At 40.8% G+C, this 21,985-nt stretch overlaps 1 protein-coding gene across 2 annotated transcripts in view; it reads left to right on the top strand.

The window, feature by feature from the left end:
* Nucleotides 1-21,985, top strand: part of LOC148367670 (talin-2) — a 191,567-nt gene that overhangs the window by 165,391 nt on the left and 4,191 nt on the right. For both annotated transcript variants that reach the window (XM_088334687.1, XM_088334686.1), the window contains exons 44-57: nt 3,417-3,518; nt 3,604-3,723; nt 3,802-3,948; nt 5,992-6,158; nt 7,239-7,422; nt 7,507-7,632; nt 7,882-7,998; nt 9,549-9,734; nt 9,794-9,901; nt 12,248-12,353; nt 14,389-14,513; nt 17,618-17,806; nt 17,876-18,058; nt 21,363-21,488. In XM_088334687.1, coding sequence (XP_088190813.1) covers nt 3,417-3,518; nt 3,604-3,723; nt 3,802-3,948; nt 5,992-6,158; nt 7,239-7,422; nt 7,507-7,632; nt 7,882-7,998; nt 9,549-9,734; nt 9,794-9,901; nt 12,248-12,353; nt 14,389-14,513; nt 17,618-17,806; nt 17,876-18,058; nt 21,363-21,488 — 1,986 coding nt within the window. The remainder of the gene's footprint in view (nt 1-3,416; nt 3,519-3,603; nt 3,724-3,801; nt 3,949-5,991; nt 6,159-7,238; nt 7,423-7,506; nt 7,633-7,881; nt 7,999-9,548; nt 9,735-9,793; nt 9,902-12,247; nt 12,354-14,388; nt 14,514-17,617; nt 17,807-17,875; nt 18,059-21,362; nt 21,489-21,985) is intronic.

The raw sequence follows: 21,985 nt of genomic DNA on the forward strand, positions 1-21,985 counted from the left end.
CTTGCTAAGCTTGCTACGCCATTGCTAAACTCGGCCAATTACAAGATTTGTTTTGGTCATCTAGCCTATTGGAGGCTCTGAATAATTTCAGCCAATAGCGATCGATTTAACGGATGATTGACACATCTTTTTCGGCCAATTGCAGGGTTTGGTTTGGCCATCTATCCAATCCGAGGCTCCGAATAACTTCAGCCAATAGTGATCGATTCAAATGATGATTGACACATTGGTTAGCCAATGAAACGCCGGTATATAAATCCCAGCATACACCGCGGACTTGCTACGCCATTGTTAAACTCGGCCGATTGGAGGGTTTGTTTTGGGCATCTAGCCAATCCGAGGCTCCGAATAACTTCAGCCAATAGTGATCGAGTCAAATGATAATTGACACATTGGTTAGCCAATGAAACGCCGGTATATAAATCCCAGCATACACCGCGGACGACTTCGCGCTCGGGGGAGAATCTAGTCGGCGGCTGTTGAGTAAGTTGCGAGACCTTGCGAATTTAATATTGAGCCATATATTAGGCGCACTGTGTTATAAGGCGCATGGTCAGCTTTTGAAAAAAATTAAGACTTTTAGGTGCGCCTTATAGTGCGGAAAATACGGTACTTAAATGTTAGGGGACTATAATAGAACAGCAAATAATGGGGTATTTGCACCTTGTATAGAAATCACTTTTAAGCATGTTAAAAATATTTAGTTTGGTAAAATTATGTTTTATCTTCTGAACATCCCTCTCCCGTTTGATCAGTTTTTTATCAGTTTGACAGTTCATTTCTGCGCAATAAGCTTTAGAGCAGATAACTGTTTTAAATACAGTGGAACCTCGGTTCTCGACCATAATCCGTTCCAGAACCCTGTTCGAAAACCGATTTGGTCGATCACCGAAAATCGTTTTTCCCATTACAAGTAATATAAAATCGTTTTAATCCGTTCCAACACTCTTGAATGTTTACCATGATCGTAAACATGAAGCTAACCCAGGCTAATCGTACGTTCGCGTTAGCGTAATCTTCCGTACGAAAGATTACGCTAACATGAACGTGTAAAAATAAAAAAATCAGGTCGTTTACACGTCATTTACCACCCAAGTCTCCACAACAAGTGGCTAGCGCTTCATTGGAACATTCCAACACCCTGAATGTTTTACGTAAACAAAGCTAACCCAGGCTAATCCTACGTTCGCATTATCGTAATCTTCCGTACGAAAGATTACGCTAACATGAACGTGTAAAAATAAAAAAATCAGGTCGTTTACATGTCATTTAGCACCCGGGTCTCCACAAGTGGCTAGCGGTTAAAGGATAAAGAAAAGATTTATGAATAGGATTTCTTACCTTTGTGGTGGTCTGCAGAAGCCATGCTCTATTCCCTCGAAAGAAGGGAAACTCGCACATCTTCTTCATATTTTGCTATTATTTATTTCTTAAATGCAATAGTTGTACGCACTACTCTTCTTTTTTCACCTGTAGCAACTTTGCTGCTTGCACCGACCTTCTTCCGAGGCATAATTAGGAGTTAAAACACTCCGTTCACCGATATTAAAAACAAAAGCAGAAAGGAGTGCGCGCTCACGTAACAAAAGTTCTTCACGAGGGGTGGGGGCAATCTATACCCGTACACTGCTCAGCATCGCCCCTAGCGTACCGGCGTTCGAACTCCGATTTTTTGAACGAAAAGCGAGCAAGAATTTCTCAAAATTTTTGGTCGAGAACCGATTTGTTCGAACTGAGAGGCGTTCGAAAACCGAGGTTCCACTGTACATGTAATATTGCTAGGATTTTTTTTTAGCGCGATAAAAGTAGCTTGCTTTATTACGTAGTAAGAAATGGCAACTATAAGACACTAACGTTAGCTAGTGGTTGATTATTTTGAGTGTCTTTGACGTGGCTTGCACATACTTGACATAAAATTGCTCGGAAATACATCAAAGGTACCTTGTAAAATATGCTCACTGCCAATCCTGGAACAATTCGATTTGCAGATAAACATTGCTGTTTTCTGCCTACATCAAAACAAATACAATAAAATTCTAAATATGGTCCAGAACCCTGGCGGATGGCACAGTCCGACACACAGCAAAAAAATCACCATCGTAAAAAGTTGTGGTTATCTTCTTCTGTTGAGATTATTGATATTTATTTTAACTCAAATGCTCATTTAAGTACTGACCGCTAGGGGTTTCTTGCCGCCAGTCTTGGCTCTCAGTCTTTCAGGGAAGGCAACGTGCAAATGGTCAATAAACTGTCCATAAAAATTGAGCAAAAATGGTGTGGTTTGGTCACTTTGAATCTCCGTAGTTTATATTCTTCCTTGTGCTTTTTAGCACTAGTTTTTGGTTACACTACACAATACAGTGAGGTCTAGTGGTCATATACTGTAATACTCAGATTACAGATCTTAAACGTTTTGGAAATGGAAAGAAATATACATATAATTATGACCACAAAAAGTTAAGGAATTGAAATTATTGGTTTATGTAATTTATGATTATTTATTCTCTTATTTTCAGTATAAATTGTTTTGGGAATTATATTTAGAAACTATGTACTTTTATATGCACATTGGCATTGCCAGCCATTTGTCTTATTGTTTTTTTTATTTGAAAAATACCAAAATAAACATTTTATTTTTTTTTATTTGAAAAATACCAAAAAAACATTTTACATCCCTAAAAATCTTCCACAGTTTACTTTCCCTATCCTTAGCAAATTATGAATCATGTACTGTATATTCTAAAAAAAACTTAAAACAATTTAAAAATGAAATCAAGCAGTTCATTGTTTTGTATTGAAAATGTTGATTGCTCCTTGGTAATTTAGTGTCATCTGCTGCACACTCGCAGTCACAGCAAGTTTGATGTTACGTTTCTCTTTGACAATAAACCATTTTCAACTTAAAAATTGCACTTTTAAGTCAAGTGAAGTCATGTTTACTTGTACAGCCCTTAATTACAAGGAGTCTCAAAGGGCTGCACAGACCATTGCAAACTACTGACTAGTATTAGACCATTCCTGATCCAAAACCTACATAAGGGAGAGGAAAAACTCTTATTACAAAAATAATTTAATTATTTCTATACATTCTGAGAACAAGGCCGCTAAACTACGACATTATGTATCTTGCAACATAGAATAGCACACTTCTTCAATGGGTTTGGCGCATGGCACAAGTTTTAGTCCTGTAGGCCTAATAATAGAATCATTGAGATGAGCGTATTCCTCAAAGTCATCTGCCTTGTTTCTTGTGATTAAAATTCTTATCTCTTCCATTTTGTGTAGCTGCTGATTTTCTTTGATGATCTTTCGATATGGTTCGATTACCTCTTTGATTTTTCCAAGTTCTTTGTCCATTCTGTTCGCTCGTTGATTATTTTGCTTTTTCATTATTGTTTTTGTTCTTTTTTCTCCAGTTGGATGAGGGAACCCCGTCCGAGCCGGAAGGCTCATTTGTGGATTACCAGACTAGTATGGTGAAACACTCCAAAGCTATTGCAGTCACTGCTCAGGAAATGGTAACCTAAATTTTCAAAATAAAATCAAACAATAGGCAGTATAAAGTATATTTGAAATGAAAGTTTGTTGTATGTTATAACCCAGATGACTAAATCGGTGACGTGTCCGGACGACCTGGGCGGTTTAGCCTCGCAGGTGACAGCCGACTTCGCGCGGCTGGCCGTCGAAGGAAGGATGGCCGCCTACACAGCCGAGCCCGAAGAGGTGCAAACAGTGACCCGGTGTCTTATATCAAGTCAGACATGGAACTTTCCTGAGCGCCCCCTTTCGTGTCTTCCTCAGATCGGCTTTCAGATCAGGAACCGAGTGCAGGAGCTAGGTCACGGCTGCATCTTCTTGGTTCAAAAAGCCGGTGCGCTGCAGATCACTCCTTCAGATGGATTTACCAAACGGGAGCTCATTGACTGTGCCCGTGCTGTCACAGAGAAGGTTTGCTTGCGAAAGAAATATTTCAACAGAAATACGACGATAGCAATACTACAAAATACTAAAGATATACCACAAAATAAATATTATGGAAAAACTACAGAAATACTAAAAAAAATACTACTATGGAAATACTTTAAAACCATCCATCCATCTATTATCTGCACCGCTTATCCTTAGTAGGGTCTTGGGGGTGCTGAAGCCCATCCCAGCTGACTTTGGGCAGTGGGCAGGGGACACCTTCAACTGGTTGCCAGCCGGTTGCAGGGCACACAGAGACATACAACCACTCGCTCATTGCCACATAGGGACAATTTGGATCAGCCCAATTAACCTGAAATGCATGTTTTTAGAATGGGGGAAGAAACCGGAGTGCCCGGAGGATACCAATCACTTGTTTTGGAGAAATTCACTGTTTCGAAATTAAAAGAACACTGCCTACACAAATTATTTAGATCCAACTAGAAATTGTTTATAGGGAACAAAGGGGGTTGTTAGTCGACGTCGACTGATTATAGTCCGGGCCAATTATCCGCACCGATAATTTAGATTTTAATGGATATCGGTATCGGCCATTTTATTCATTCGACTTGCCAATTACTAAACCTCCATGCAGCCGGACTCTCTCCCTTGCTCTTTCTCCTACTTGTCCCCTCCTTCTCTTTTCTTTGTCCACCCTGCGCCTTCTGATTGGATAAGCGATTGGGGTGAGAGCCACTAGAGCTGCCCATGTCCGAGATAGAAAAGCGTGTTTGCGATTAAGAGATTGTTAGGGCTATGTAAGAGTGTGCAGCCTTCACATACGTGAAAATACGGTCAGCCCTCTGGTATATTTATTCATAAACGACAAAAAAACATGAACACCGCTCTCATCCAACTTAATACAGCAGCCATGCAGTCCCACCATTCTCTGCGTATCTTTTTACATACCTCCCCACACTTTCTTCATCAGTAAATTTGCAGTTTTTGACAATTTAACACTCTTCCTATGATTAAATTTTAATTGCTGTTGAATTTATTGTACATGTAGACAACGCCTTGGACACACTGTCCAGAGATGTTTTAAACCTTTTAAATTACCCCAATTTTAAACAGTACGTCACATAGCTGACTCACAGCAGAGGACACACTCCTGATCTCAAAATTAAGTATGGCTTGAGCGCGGGTGTGTCCTCCGTTGTCCATCCGGCCATGCACGAATACTGTGCAGCTGTTGGATTAGGTGACGCAACATGTTAGAAAGCAAAAAAGTGCATTTTAGAGAAATTGAGGACATATTTACACATCAAACCAAATCGAATCTGATCTAAAAGCTTATAAAAGTCTGGGTGCTTACTAGTTTTTCGTAGTTGCTACACGTTGCTGTGCTTCGTCGAGCCGAAAAATGCACCCCCTCGGCATGAAACGTATCATTTGCGGAAACTTTACTGAAACCACTTTGTATCTAAATTTCTGGGGAATGTAAAAGAACAGTAAAGCACTGGGCATTTGCACTTTGAAGAGAAATCACTTTTGCGCATGTTAAAAATATTTACTTTGGCATAATGCCGTTTTATCTTCTTAACGTTCCTTTTCCGTTTAATCTATTGATAATTTCAGAGCTCATTTCAGCCTAATAAGCTTGATGGTAGAGCGCATAACAGTGTCTAATACATGTGATATTCAGACTCGCAGTAGGCACACCACTCAAAGGGGCGTGTTGTATCTACTCATTTATATGTAAGGTCGCGATAGTGTGTGTGATGCAAAACCTCCGCAAAACAACACGCTATAATAAATTTACAGTTAATTTCCCCATAATAAGATTTACGGTTATCTACAGAGGCCTAGAGCGCCCTCTTGTGGTTTAGCGTGAAAACCACATGTTAAATTTTTACTTGGTAATGATGTGACGATAATTTCATATATAGGTTTCACTGGAGTATGAGTCGCACCACCAACCAAACTATTAAAAAAAAAAAAAAAACACGACTTATATTCCTGAAAATATGGTCATTTACTGATCCTAAAAGTAGTTAAAGGATGACGTTGTGCTTTTTTTGTTAGGTTTCCTTGGTGCTGTCAGCACTGCAGGCAGGCAACAAGGGAACACAGGCGTGCATCACAGCAGCAAGTGCCGTGTCGGGCATCATCGCTGATCTGGACACAACCATCATGTTTGCCTCCGCTGGCACACTAAACGCTGAGAATGATGAGTCTTTTGCCGACCACAGGTGGGAGAGGCCGCATGTTAGTTTGCCTTCAAAGATCAGGGTTCCCACAGATCCTTGAAAAGTCTTAAGCAACAGATTTATCCTCCACTTGAAGTGGAACAAATATAAACAGTTGGCAATATAAAGGAATAACACTCAGTAGTAAACGATATAAAGTGAGTTTGGAATAAAAAAAAGAAACAAAAGAAAAAACACAATAACAAAAGGGAAAAATAGAGCTGAATTAAGAAAAAAGAATCAACTTTGCGTTTTATATAAACACAGGAAACGTGATTAAAATTTGTATAAATCTACCAAAATAAAAAGACACAAAACGATTTCTTATGCTCAAAAGATTTAAAGTCAACATCATAGAATCCCCCCGAAATGCTTATTGACCAATCATAAGGAAACAAAGGCACCTTGAAGAGAACCAGCTATTGGTTTGTGTGAGACTGCTCTCTTTGTTCACGATGAGCCAGCTCATTGAGACATTTCATTTAGAAATGACAAGGGTCAGGTGCAGCCCTCATTCATCTTTTTTTTTCGAGGCATAAGTAGATACTTTATTTGTAATCACTATCTAACTAAATGATAGTCACTGTTTTAAATGGTGAAATGATCCAAAAAGACGTAACGTAAACAACTCTGAGGTTAGCGGGAACCGCGCTGCTAAAAACGCCTACAAGTGTACCAAGGGGAACACGGCATCGTTGGCATTCTGCAGCCAAAGCAACGAACCGCTTTTGACCGCCAGTAACAGTAACAGCATTGTAACAGCGGAAAAAACAATAGGTTAGATTACCCCGTTACTGAAAAAATAACTGCCTTATGTAACGCCCTTATTTCTAACTGCGTTATTCCCTACAGTGTCCTTCAATGATGTCACAGCTCTACAGGAAAAAGCCAGATGGTTCAACTCTGAGACTAACTTTCTCGAGACCCCAGCCCGTGGAATATTTTGCCACAGAATATGCATAATTGTGGGGAGGAACACTACATGTCCCGTGCCTAATTGAAAAAAAAAAAAACAATACTGTTTGAGAATACCTTTTTTGCGTGCTTAAATTTGTTATTTATGTTTTAAACCTCTCTTTCTAGAGAAAACATTCTGAAGACGGCCAAAGCTTTAGTGGAAGACACAAAGATGTTGGTGTCAGGTGCGGCTTCCGGCCAGGACAAGTTGGCGCAGGCTGCCCAGTCCTCTGCCCAAACCATCACTGACCTCACTGAAGTGGTCAAACTTGGCGCAGCAAGCATCGGTTCAGACGACCCGGAGACGCAGGTACATCACATCAGTTGGCGTAGTAACATCAAATCAATTCTCTTAATGCCTCCTTATCTCATAAAATGTTTGGTTTAACTCTAGGTGGTGCTTATAAATGCTGTGAAAGATGTCGCTAAGGCACTGGCAGAGCTCATCAGCGCCACCAAGTGTGCTGCCGGGAAAGCAGCGGACGACCCCTCCATGTTCCAGCTTAAGAGTGCAGCTAAGGTGTGCTCTCCTTTGGGTAAAGGGGGCAGTGTGAATTATTCAGAAGCCTGTGGTGGTAAAAAAATAAAAGTGCATTTTTTAAAATACATGTTGGTTGAGAAATGTGCTTTTTATTTTGCTTAAAACCCTGTGTTTAGAGGCGCTCGTATAACGACGCACACTGTACTCTCGAATAGTTAGATCTTAACTCAAAAGAGCATGGGTATGTTTTCATTCGGTCAGTTGCATGACAACACAATTTGCCTACAGGTGATGGTGACCAATGTGACATCCTTGCTGAAGACCGTGAAAGCAGTAGAAGACGAGGCCACGCGAGGCACCAGGGCGCTGGAGGCCACCATTGAGTGCATCAAACAGGAATTGGTGGTGGGATAACGTTGGCTCAGCAATCAGGAAATAACGCTCAAATTAAGATTTTTAGAGGCGTGTTAAAAATGATTCACTCTTTTCCTATTCTTGATAGCAGGGATGGGCAACAATTTGGAGTGGTGGGCCACATTGGGTTAAGTCAAGTCACATTTATTTGTATAGCCCTTAATCACAAAATGTCTCAAAGGACTGCAAGGCCACAGTTATAACATCCCCTAATCTGAAACCAACCTCTGGGCGAGGAAAAACTTAAAACCTCAACATGAGAAATATTAGGAACCTTGAAAAGGGGCCACACAAGTGGTGATGCCACTTCCAGGATGACCAGGATGCAATAAATGTTGAATTGGCTAACAATACACAAAATCTGTTGAACAGTTACTTTACAAAAACATGGATAATGTGAAAATTTTCCAAAAAGTTCATGACAGCAACCGCACCTCATCTCATCTCAGCTTGTTGAAAAATGTTACCTATCATGAAGACCTATCCAATTTCTTTATTTATGAATAAATGTAAAAGGAGACACCTACATGTTATATTTCCCTTTTTTTAAAGAATAGTTTCATCAAATTGGTTTAGAAACACTGACAATTAAAGCAAAATGATAAATTGGGAGTTACTGTAGTTTTATTATTTTAGTATTTAAGTAGTAGTAGTTTTGTAGTGTAGGTAGCACAGCGGTACAGTTCTAAGTTCATGGGATCAGATCCAGTTACCGGCCTTCCTGTGCAGTTTGCATGTTCTCCCCGTGGTTTTGTGAGTTCCCACATTCCAAAAACACGCATGTCAGATCAAATGGGCGGTCCAAATTGTCCCTCGGTGGGAATGAGCAAGTGGTTGTCTGTCTCTGTGTGCCCTGCAACCAATTCAGGGTGTGCCCTGCCCACTGCCCGAAGTCAGCTAGGATTGGCTCCAGCACCCCCGTACACTACTGAGGATAAGCGGTGCAGATGATAGATGGATGGAAAGCTTTGTAGTCTTTCCATAGTAGTTTTTTTTAGTATTTCTGTAGTTTTTCCATATTTATTTTGTAGTATAGCTTCAGTATTTTGTGGTATTTCTTTCGTAATATTTCTGTAGCAGCCTTTTTGTATTATAGTATTACAATAGTGGTATTGTAGTATTTCTGTAGTATTTTTGTGGTATTTTGATAGCAGTTGAAAATCACACACAAAACATTATAGATTGTTTTTTAGAAACAGAGAGAGAAAATCAGAGCGGAAGGAAGGAAGGCAGGAAGGAAGGAAAAGGGGGATGAGAGACGGAAAGAGGTAGAGATAAAGGAAGATAAAAACAAAATTGAAAGTAACAAAAAATGAGACAGAAGTAAGAACTAGGATTAAATTGACTCATACCATTACAAAGAAGAAAAAACATTCTAGGAAAATCACAATGACCATGCACTAGTGAGATTTTTTTAATTAGGTCTGCGGGTATCTGAACTGTCATGGTGCTCTCGGGCACCACGTTGTGGACTACTGCTGCAAACAGTAAATGTACTTTGTTTGGAAAAACCCTTGTGTGTTTCTGGTGACCGTCCGTAGTTGTTCCAGTCCAGAGACCCTCCGAGCAAAACCACCACGCCCGAAGAGTTCATCCGTATAACAAAAGGCATCACCATGGCGACGGCCAAAGCCGTGGCCGCCGGTAACTCGGCCCGCCAGGGGGACATCATCCACACGGCTAACCTCAGCCGCAAGGCGGTTTCCGACATGCTCGCTAGCTGCAAGGTTGGTAAAGTCGATCGGGCGTGATGGATGAGCAATGAGGACTTTGTGACGTTCCGTAGCAAGCCGCCTACCATCCGGACGTCAACCAGGAAGTGAAGAACAGAGCGCTGAACTTCGGCTCAGAGTGCACCGCAGGATACATTGATCTGCTTGAACAAGTCCTCATGGTGGGTAATATTTTGCATTTTAAAAGCCGGAATCCTTGAAAATGCTTGAATTGTAATGTTTTGTTATCAAGGTCACCTTAAATCTTGGGTGAAGTGCTTGAAAAGGCTTGGAATTGTTGCCATTGCCATGTTTCTTGGCAGTCAGACTCTATAGACCACACAATAAACGAAAACATTTTTTTAAAAGTGAGTGAAAATGACATCAACACGCCTGCTGGCATTATCATGTGAAACGTCACCGCCCCCTACTGGTCACATCCAAAAGGACAGCTCTATAACGAAAACCGGCTCTTTTAGCTTGGTTCTTTCAGCTCCCAAAAGGCTCCTCAGATGTTTTTTTCATGTTGTCAATTTTAATAAAACATTATGCACCAAATTATTTTGTAATTAGTAATTGCATATGTTTTGCAGGGAATCCCTAAAAATCACATGTATAAAGTATAAATCGAAATATTCACATCTACAAAAAAAAGGCTGAGATGAGAATGAGAACAACACAAAATCCCTGAAAATGCAATACAATCAAATATAAATAAAACATATTAACTCTTCGGTGCTATGAATAAAAATAACTATATACAATTCTATGTTAACTAATTTAAACAGATCCTCTGAATAACACGCAAAAAATATAAATTTATATAAGTAAAACAATAAGCAAAAAATCATTAGTTTCTAACGTTGAAAAGATGAATGAATTTTGCTCCAGAGCAATCAATATTCTTAAAAGGAGTCAGAATTTGGCTCAATTTTCAGCTTTGATACATACAGTACTTGCATTTCTCGTCTTCCGTATTGAACTCAATTATTACTCAACACTTATATAACCCTTTCCGTGTTTGCAAACAAGTGTGACGGATTGAAGCGCCATTGTTGAAGAAGAATGAGAGAAATCATGTCAGTTTATAGAAGCCTATTGACACTAAAGATCATAGATACGAACAGCTCAAAATTTTAAAAAGTATGAGCTAGCAGCGGGCAGCACGGCAGCGCAGTGGTTAACGCATGTGCGGCACAGTTCTGAGGTCGTGAGATCAAACCTTCCTGTGTGGAGTTTGCATGTTCTCCCTGTGCTTGCGTGGGTTTCATCCGGGCACGCTGGTTTCCTCCCACATTCCAAAAAACATGTATTTCATGTTAATTGGCCCTACGTGTGAATGAGCCAGCAACCAGTTCAGGTTGTCCCCCTGCCCACTGCCCAAAGATAGCACCCCCGCGACCCTAATGAGGATAAGCGGTGCAGATAATGAATGCGTCGCGGCCCCAGTGCATCACAAATTGAAAAATATTCTACAATCCATTATTCCCAAACGCAAATTGCTGCAAGCGGAGGCCGGGACAGCGCATTTTTTTGGAGCCCGGGGGCTTTTTTTTGCTCTTCTGTCCACCAAAAAGGGAACTGCATTTGTGTGGCTGCAAATCATTATCCCTTATACTATAATGCTGTGAGCCGGGCCGAGCAGAGCACACTTTTGTTGGGACATACTGCTCTTCTTTTTCCATTACTGTATAATGCCTAAAAAGAGCTGCACTCAAATGATAGCAATCCATTATCGCCTATCCAATTGCCCTGACAGCACGGACTTACAGAGCACCGTGCTGTTGGGAGAATTGGCTTTAAGGCCTGCCCAGATCGCCCAAAATCAAATGCAACAGATTTGGACATTACATACAGTATTAGAACCAGTCAACTATTGCTGAGAGCAGGGGCCGAAAGAAGCATTTTTTTTCTCATGCGTAGCAGCTTGTTCTTTCCACACCTCAAATGAACAGTACTCGTGCAGCCATAATCCACTATCCCTTGTCGACTATTGCTGAGAGAGGGGGTGGAGACTGCAAATTGGCATCCTACAACGGTGATCCATTATTCCCATTTGACCACAGGCTGAGGGAGGAAATTTGTGCCCTATGTAACAGAACACTTTTTAAAAAAAATTTTACTTCTTGTCGCTGAAGCGTGCCATTGTGTTTTTCCTAAAATGAACTGCACTATAAATTCCCTGTTGACTAATTCTAAGAGCAGTGGAAAGGGGTAGAATGCAAATGTGCGTCCTTCACTGTTATGGCTGTGATCCATTATCCCCAGTTGACTACAGCTAAGAGCAAGGGCTGAGAGAGCATATTTGTGTCCTGCGTGGCAGCTTGTTCTTTCCAAAAAAGTGCAGTGATCCATAATCCCCGTTTGACTATTGCTTCGAACTAGGGCTGACAAAGCACATGATAAAATTGGGAAGGGCAGTTTCGCGTATTTTCGCATATCAGGGGAATTCTGATCCCCGTTACTGCGACAAATGAGGTAATACAGTAGTGTAATTTCTGATACTCATCCAGTTTTTGGGGGGAAAGGTGTTGCAGAGGCCAACTCCAGAGCAGAAACAGCAGCTGGCCACATGTTCAAAACGAGTGGCAGGAGCGGTCACTGAACTCATCCAATCTGCGGAAGCCATGAAAGGTAATCAGTCATCATACATTTATGCAAACACACACACATAACAGCATGTATTCTTCGACTTGGTCGAAGTTCGAAGGAACAGGTACAGTGGGAATGGAAAAAAATGTCAATATCATTAAATCATTCACTACCTGTGACAGTATAGTAGGTTGAGGAAATCTATGTCAAGTATCAAAGTTTGCATCCTTAGAAAGACCTTGTGGATTTTCATGGATGCACAACATCTTGAGAAACAATAGAAATAAGCATCATCACAACGTTTTTAAAAATAGAAGTAAAACCTGAGCTCTCTGCTCAAACTCCTTTACCTCCAACTAAAACAATGAAGATTAAGTAAGCATGAGCAAATATTAATTGTTTAGTCTTAAATAAGTGCAATTAAAAATCTTTGGGAGGTAAATGATGCACTATTCCAGTGCCCCTAAATTATTTTCTGCCTCGCCTGCCTCGGAAGAAGAAAACCTTCACGTGACTTTATCCTCTAACAGGGTTCATACGGGTGCTTAAAATCCTTGAAAATGCTTGAATTTTATTGTTGTGTTTTCAAGGTCAGAAAAATGATAAACATTTTGCGTAAAGTTCTTGATAATGCTTGAAATTGTTGCCATTGCCTCGTTTCTTGACAGTCCGACTCTGTAGACCACACAATAAATGAAGAAAATGTTTTAAAAATGCATGAAAACGACATCGACACGCCTGGTCTGGTGGTTTGTCATTAAGGCAATGTCACATTAAGCGTCCCTGCCCTCAACTGGTAGGAACCAAGAGGACAGCTTTATTTAGAAAACTGTCTCTTTTGGATCAGCTCCATGAGAAGAGCGGCTCCTCAGAGTTTTTAATTTTGAATATATTATCAGTAACTATAAAACATTATGCACCAAATTATTTATTAATTAGTAATTTCATATGTTTGGCAGGGGATCCCTGCCAAACAAAAGAAATAAAAATAAAATATTAGCAGATCTACAAAAAAAAGATAAAATACAAAACAATTTTAGCTTTTTACATAATGAACAGGTTTAAAGTCGAACAAAATCCATGAAAATGCAAACCAAGAAAATGAAAATTAAAAACATTAGTTCTTCAGTGCTATAAATTAATGATATCGGGAAAGAAACCAACAATTCTATTTGAACCAACTTTAACACAGATCCTCTGAAAAACATGCAAAAATATAGATTAAAATAAGTCAAGCAAAAAGCAAGTCTCTTAGATTGAAAGAATGAAGGCACTCTGCTTCGAAGTAGTCAATATCAATAAAATGAGTCAAAATTTGGCTCATTTTTCTGCTTTTTAAGCATACAGTACTTTCTTTTTTGTCCCCTGAATTAAACTGAATTACTACCCAACACCTGTGACGTAGCCAAGCTGCGCAAGCATTGTTGAGGACGAATTTTTGTCAGTTTGTAGCAGCAGTTTATAGCAGGCCATTGACACAAAATATCGTAGATTATAGATAGGAAGAGTTCAAAATAGCACAAACTATGTGCTAGCAGCAAGATAACGACTTTTTAGTCATCAAAGTCAACCCCCCAAAAATATGTCCTTTGATCGGTGCTACATTTCTCTGATTAAAGGTACTGTAAAAATTTAAAAATTAGCCAAGAAAGTGCTAGAAAAATGCTTGAATTTGGCCATGGAAAAGGTGTACAAGCTCTGTTTAACTCCTTGATTCCCTTGAGTCCTTTTGTTAACCTTCCTGCCTGTCTTCCTCCTCTTGTTTTGTGGCATCAGATGGAGGTAAGTTTGTGTTGTTCTCTTCCCTGTAACTGATTTCTCAAAATGCTTGCCCCATTTTTTTTTGTTCTCCAGTTTAGGGTTGCTAATGCGGATTCATTTCATCCCATCACCAATTTCATCTTCTGTTCAAAGCCTTCATATCCAGCCCATTTTGTTTTAGGCACCCACATCATGGAATGTATGCGGCAGCCAGTGAATGCGTGAATGTGCTCTGTTGTCGTGAGGCATGACATTACGACCCGTTTTTTGAGGGATCACTATTTTGTGACAGGCACATTCTCGCCTCTCAATGCAGGTTCCGAGTGGGTGGATCCCGAGGACCCCACAGTGATCGCGGAGACTGAGCTTCTCGGGGCAGCGGCGTCCATTGAAGCAGCTGCAAAGAAGCTGGAGCAACTTAAACCACGGGCCAAGCCTAAGGTGAGATGCCACACACTTATTAAACACTCCTCACAATAAGTGAAATAGCCTTGCTTTCATTATATGAAAATATTATCGACATCAGTTTAAATACCAGAAATTTGGCTGGCTGGTCTATGGAATGTTTAGCTCAGGGGTCTGGAACCTAGGGATCCGAGCCAGATTCGGCTCTTTTCATGAGTACATCTGGCTCGGAGATCAAATATGGCCCATCCATGCAAATCTTCTTTGTGTCATTCCAATTTTAGCCTATGCAAAGCCAGAGCAAAGCTAAAAAATGAAATGGTTCAGTCCAGAATATACAGGGAACCCTCGCTACCTCTGGCTTTTGTTATCGCTGGTTCACTCCTTCGTGGATTTTTTATTGAATTGAGTTTAGCTTTATTGTCATTGATATCAACGTATCGTGCCTTGTGTTCTGCAAATAGCGAGGACTGATTAGAGATAGCGCTCTGTTTCAGTAGCTGTGTGCTCGACTGTGAAAGGCTAGCGTGACTGTCTGTGTGCGGCGCTGTGATATGCTGGTGTGTGTTATCAATAAAACAACATGCGGGCGTTCACTTTCTCTGTAAAAAAACAGGGAAGCATAGCAACCCCTAGCCTTTAGTGGCTCATTACATTGTAAATATATTTATGTGACTTATTTTAGAAGATCGGGTCACAATTAAAAAGGAAAAAAAACAAAGTTATAGTTACTCATCTAGTTCTGCTGTCTACTGAAGTGACCATATACAGTATGGTCACTTGCCATATGAAGGGTTAAGACTATAAAACGGTTCTAAAAAATTGAAAGAGGAGCGTTTAACAAGATTTTTTTCCTGGACTCTCACATTTTAATTCAAGGAAAGTGAGTCTGGCGATGTGGTGCAGCCTTGTTTTAAAAGGTTGAGCATGGGATTTAAAAGCTTAGCGCTGCAATCATGAATTAAAGCTAGGAGATGGCGGCAGTGTAACACATGATTTGCATGCAAGTACATGCAATTTCTTAGACGTGGCCGAATAAACTTTTCTTTTTCATCTCTTTGGAGGTTTGTTCCAACCCCAAACAGGCCTGGTAAAAGTAAGATAAAGCAAATAGGCGCCTTGGAAAATAAAGTATAAAGGCTCTTTAAACTCAGTTGGGCATTGTTAACACATACTTAATGGAGAAAATGATCAACTTTCGACTTTTTCAGGACACCTTAAATGCTGAGCCCAACCTGTAAAACATTGAAACAATGTAAGCCACTAATTGTTGTCATTGCCGTGTCCTGAATGTACTCCCCAAGTGAAAAGTCTTGTGCCAATCTTACGGGTGTGTAACCACAGGCTCCTGTGATACTCTCCTAGGAATATACCGATAATAAAGCTCTCAACAAAATTAAATAATGGAAACAATAGGGGAAAAAAACTTTTTCCCAATAAAAGGTTATTCCAGCTTTACGAGACTCTATGGTACGTTGTTGAGTGCATCCATAGGCAGCACAGTGAGGCAGTATTCTCTTTTAGGTTTTTTTGGCTCCGTCCACAAGTACTGGAAGATTTTGCCAGTTTGACCCGACTAGCTTGGGCCCGCATTAGGCACGCCACTCAAAGAGGCGTTTCCTATCTAGTCTTCCCCACAATCAATAGACATCAATCAGAGATTCCTTTTAAAGTGCCAAATTGTGCTTTTTCAAAGCTCATAATATACATCACAAGATTTGGCCCTTTTCTCGTCTGCCATGTTCCTCGCTCATTCCTCTCCCTTCCGCCAGGGTTAATCCCACTAAATCCCTTTTCTACATATGAGCCAGACAAATCAATCTCCCAATCCTTCACCCACCTACTTCCCATACTTCCACCCCCCTAAAATCTTTCCCAGTTTCCCTGCATTGCCTGCCCCCGCCTCCAGAGGCCTCCTCTGCAGGGCTCTGTCTGATATGTTTGATATATTAGGTTGTTATTCAGTCCCAACTATATATCAAACATATTCCTACAGTGTCCCGCTCTGTCTACAGACTTGTAATATGTGTGATTGTGCATATGTTATATGTTTGTCAGCCAATGTCTTTCATTAACCCTTTAACGTCCCCCTGTTCGCTGAGAAGCAAAGTCGTGTCTGTACGATGTAACCAGTCACTGAAATACGTCATGCCATATATCATTGGAAAGCTTAAACTCTAGGGATTCAAGAGAAGATTCAAAATGTACCTATCACAGAAACAACACGATTAGTCTGAAACGGGATACCCGAAAACTATTAAGCCGGCATAGCTCACCATTTACGTCCACTGTTCGTCAGCTCATGAGATGATTGTCTGAAAATATGGACTCGTTACATTCGATCGTCCAGTAAATCCACCCGTGTAAAATATTTACTTTAAAACACACAATCATGCTAAAAGATGAATAAAAATCAGCCTAAGAGTATTTCTGCAACGTTTGATGTTCCTTGCTCAGTCTGTTTCGCTTCATAACTCCTGTTTACAAATAACCAGATTTGTGAAATTATTTCCAATGTGGCCATTAGCCTCTGACAATTTGACCGCCACCATTCTCGGCCAAAAGCAGGCTTTTCACAGCCAGCATTGGCCTATAAGGGCTTGTATTGATAAATCCGAGATCGGCTTCTTTAGCTCTGAATATTTCTGGCCAGTAGTAACCGATTTAAATGATTAACACACATTGAAGAGCCAGTGAAATTATGAAAAGAATGATACACAGATATTCACTATGTTTTCGAAATACAGCCTGACATAAACGTGCGTAACGCCACTCATGATTCATTCCACACGCCATTACTACGCTCATATGTGCACAATCACTGATTGATTTCTGGAAAGAGAAGTCAAATACTATGTGTAAGGTTGACTGCAGTATAAGAAGGAGAATTCATTGACGACTGTTCAAAGAATGCCAGGCTCAATAGTTGGCTCACACACATTTTCAGCTTACCAAATTTGGCCCGCTTTCTGAAAAGGTTCAGGTGCAGCTTAAAATATGACCTCTGGTAGAAGGGAGACCTGGGAGTGGCCAGAAGAGGCTCTTTATGTATGAGGAGGTAGTCATGTCAGCCATTAACATGTTGTATTCAGTTATTGTTAAAAGTTTAAAGCGTTTGCCTTGTTGCTGCTTTTCCCCAGTTGGCAGATGAAACGTTGAACTTCGAAGAGCAGATCTTGGAGGCGGCCAAGTCTATCGCTGCCGCCACCAGCGCCCTTGTTAAATCTGCATCTGCTGCCCAGAGGGAGTTGGTGGCTCAGGGAAAAGTGGGCTCTATCCCTGCCAACGCTGTGGATGACGGCCAGTGGTCCCAAGGCCTAATCTCTGCTGTGAGTAGTACCCGGGCGGCTCACATTGGTGTGGCTCCATGCTAAAGAAATGTTTGTGTCCTTCTTCAGGCGCGTATGGTAGCAGCGGCCACCAGCAACCTGTGCGAGGCAGCCAACGCGTCGGTACAAGGACACGCCAGCGAAGAAAAGCTCATTTCTTCGGCAAAGCAGGTGGCCGCCTCCACGGCGCAGCTACTGGTAGCCTGCAAGGTCAAAGCTGACCAAGACTCTGAGGCCATGAGGAGACTGCAGGTACGCCTTTCCCATTTTTTGTTTGAATTTGCGAAAAGCGCGACAATTTGCTGTTCTTTAGATCAGTATTTCTCAACTAGTGGGCAGGAATCCTTGAAAAGTCTTGTAAGGCATGGAATTCATTATTCTTAAAATAAGGCCGTAATTGACATTAAATTGTTCTTAAAAATGTAAACACAATAGGATTCGAATTTGTTAAAAAGTAAAAGTATTTAGTAACATTACCGATACTCTGTTTTAACAATTCACCAATTTACTTTTGTGGCAACATCTCATGACCACAATAACTGAACTATCAAAACGGTGATGCGGTTTCATTCGGGCCTTTCAAAGCCGATGCAACACACATAGCAACATCGGACAAAGAAGTTTACTTTGGACCATGGCAAAGTGTAAATTTGTTGAGAGGAGGCTGTTTTTCGCTATGGATAAAAGCTGTGCCAGGTAACGTGTACAAAAATGTGTGTTAACACACACAAAACGCACATAAATAAGCACGAAAACGTACTTAAACACGCACAAAAATGTAAATAAATACACACAAAAAACAAATGTAAAAGCATGCACGAAAATCGTGCAAAAAACACGCAAAAACGTACATAAAGACACCCAAAAACGAACGTAAACACGCACAAAACATAAGTAAACACTTACAAAAATGTACGCAGACACACGAAATATATAAACACACAGAGGTACATAAACACGTGAAAAACGTAAGTAAACACACTCAAAATTGTTTGTAAACACACAAAGCATTCATAAAACACACAAACGCATGCAAACACCTAAAATGTACATAATTACACACAAAGTACTCAAACACACGCATGAAAATGGGTGCACAAAAACGTACGTAAAAACACAAAAAAACGTACGTAAACACACACAAAAACACGAACGAAAACTTATGTAAAAATGCCCGAAAACTGAGGTAAACATGCACAAATCATGCATAATCACACACACAAATAAACGCAGAAACACGAAACATACATAAACACACAGACATACAAGTACACACAAAAAACAAATGTAAAAGCATACACAAAAAACATGCAAAAACACACAAAAACGTACATAAAGACACCTAAAAAGGAATGTAAACACGAACAAAACATACGTAAACACGCACAAAAATGTACGCAGACACACGAAAAATACATAAACACACAGAGGTACATAAACACGTGAAAAACGTAAGTAAACACACTCAAAAAAGTTTGCAAACACACAAAACTGACATGAACACAAAAATATATGTAGAACATGCACAAAAACGTACACAAACACACACAAAAACATACGCAAACAGACAAATCGTACGTAAACACATAATGTGTACATAAATACACACAAAATGTACGTAAACGCACGCATAAAAACGTAAGTTAAAACACACAAAAACTCGGTAAACACGCACGTACAAAACGCAGTGTTTTTCACTGTCAGGGGCCGGTCACACAGCCGTTTGCGGCTGAATCACGGCTAAAATTTTGCGGGTTTTTTTTGCCCGTGGTTGCCCGGGATGGAAAATGCGCAAAATTGGCTAACCCGCTGTTTATCGGTGGTATGCCCGCAAAACAGACGCCGGCGACTGTTCCGCTTCCTCATCGCGTCATTTCTGCGTCATTTTCTCGTGTGGACCACGGGTATAAAAGCTCCCGAGCCGGTGTTGTGCCCAAATCCGACTCCTACGCAACACCCACACCGCCCCACCCCCTCGCGTGACTTTTTCATCCACGTTAACAAACGCATTTTGTAGAATACGATCGCACTTTATTGTTTAAATAAACGCGTTATATAGACTAGGATCTCCCAATTGTTATAATTAGCTCGCTTTATAGTATTAATAAGCGTTTTATATAGAATACGATCGCTTTCATTGGAAGCGCAGCAGAATGCGCGTTCACGCGAGGGGGGGGGAGGATTTTATATACGGTGTGCATTACTGTTCGATTACGTTTACAACAAAAACAAAGACGGAGTGGATTAAGTTGTATTACATTTCCAACAAATGCAAGGCGATGTGGTTTTAGTTATATGTTCGCCATTACATTCCCTAAAAGTGAGATAAAACGAGGTAAAGGTGGTTGTATTAGCGAGGGGATGCAAATCTCGGCACCGGGCTGTAGCAATCATAACCGCACAAGACACAGTCCCGTAAAGATCAAGATTTCAAGCTATGGCGTCATTTTTATTTTATTATCTTGAAAATAAATGCCTAGAAATAAAAAAGGATTAAGACGAGATCACTACGCTGACGGGGGGGGGGTTTAAGGGTGATTGTTCTATCTTCTTTATTCATTATCCATTATCGATCAGTTCATAATACGCTACAAAGCTTAGGAGCCGGGACTCTTACTCTCAACCAATAGGCCAAGCTAAGGTCCCAGGATTAAAGCCTTGCTGCGAATGCACCGAAAGATTTATTCGAAATGAAGAGAAACTACGCTGACGGGGATCCATGTTCACCCCCTTGACGTCACGAGCACAAATGACGTGTGCTCGGCAAATCGCGCTGTACAGTATATACGCGGAGAAAGGCGTTTGACTGTCACACGCGTAACACCCTAATTTCACGTAATAACACCGCGATACAGGCGCAGAACATGCTATTACCATGCTCCACCCACGATTACCCGCTGAAATTTCCCGTCCTACCCATGTGTAACCACGCCCTGGCCGCGGCCAGAGCACGTCGTTCCGCGTCATTTCCGCGTCACTACTTCGTGTTGACCACGTGTGCGGCACGCGGTTTAACACGTGCTCAAACTTTTGAGCAGCTCAAAAGTTTTGAACGCGGCCAACCACGTGAAAATTTCCGACCACGAGTAAAGCACTGCTCTATCTCGTCTATATGGCGGTCTCAAGACGTCCAACAGCGCCCAACAGCATCTGCTTCACGGCCAGAAATTTCAGCCTCAATACGCTCGTGAAAGGCTGTGTACCCACGCTCTGAAGAATTGAGCAGCGCAAAGCTTTTTCGCGCTGCCACCCGCGCGCGAATTTCCGACCTCGTGTTAAGCACTGCTGTATCTCGTCTGAACGGCGAACTCAATGCGTCCAATAGCGTCCGCCTCAAAGGCAGAAATTTCTGGCCGTGATTCAGCCGTAAATGTCTGTGTGACCGGCCCCTAAGTAATGGTAACAGTGTTGTATTGGCGTGAAAAAAAATAGTTAGATTACCCCATTACTGAAAAAAATGACGCCGTTATTCCCAACATTGCTTATCTAACTACTTTTCCAACTCGTGCGTCGCATTATATAAAATGATTCAACCTATTTGTGAATGTCAACCTAGATTGCTGGGAATGCAGTGAAGAAAGCCTCAGACAACCTGGTTCGAGCCGCACAAAAGGCAGCTTTCGACAAAGCCGATGAAGACAACGTTGTGGTCAAGACCAAGTTTGTAGGAGGAATTGCCCAGGTCAGCAAAAGTCACACAAGATCCTTTCATCATTTTCAGTTCATCAAACCAACATTTTTTTGATGTAATTCATAATTGTATGTTATAAAAAAGCTGTGATTGGAGTGGTATATTCAAAACCTCCTCCAAGACTAGAAACATAGGGTTAAAAAAAAAACACTCTTAACCCCTTAACGTTCTGACACATGTGAGCAAACACGTCAGTCCACTTTCTCTAGTGGTGGGTAGAGTAGCCAAAAAACTTGCTCAAGTAGAATAAAAGTACTGTAGCCATCCAAATACTTACCTGAGTAGAAGTAAAAAAGTACTTGGTTAAAAAGTTACTCACTGGAGCAACGTTGTAGTTATCGATTTTTTTAAAACAACCAATCAGATCATCACGTTATCAAAGTCCATCTAATCTACAAAAAATACATTGAAATGTAAAAGTTGATTAAAATAATCATTCTAAAGTCAAGTGCTTAAATAAATAATGAAATAAAATTTGTATAAAGGAA

Source organism: Urocampus carinirostris, chromosome 4 (assembly GCF_059441175.1).
Source record: "Urocampus carinirostris isolate Australia breed hairy pipefish chromosome 4, RoL_Ucar_1.0, whole genome shotgun sequence".
Taxonomy (NCBI): domain Eukaryota; kingdom Metazoa; phylum Chordata; class Actinopteri; order Syngnathiformes; family Syngnathidae; genus Urocampus; species Urocampus carinirostris.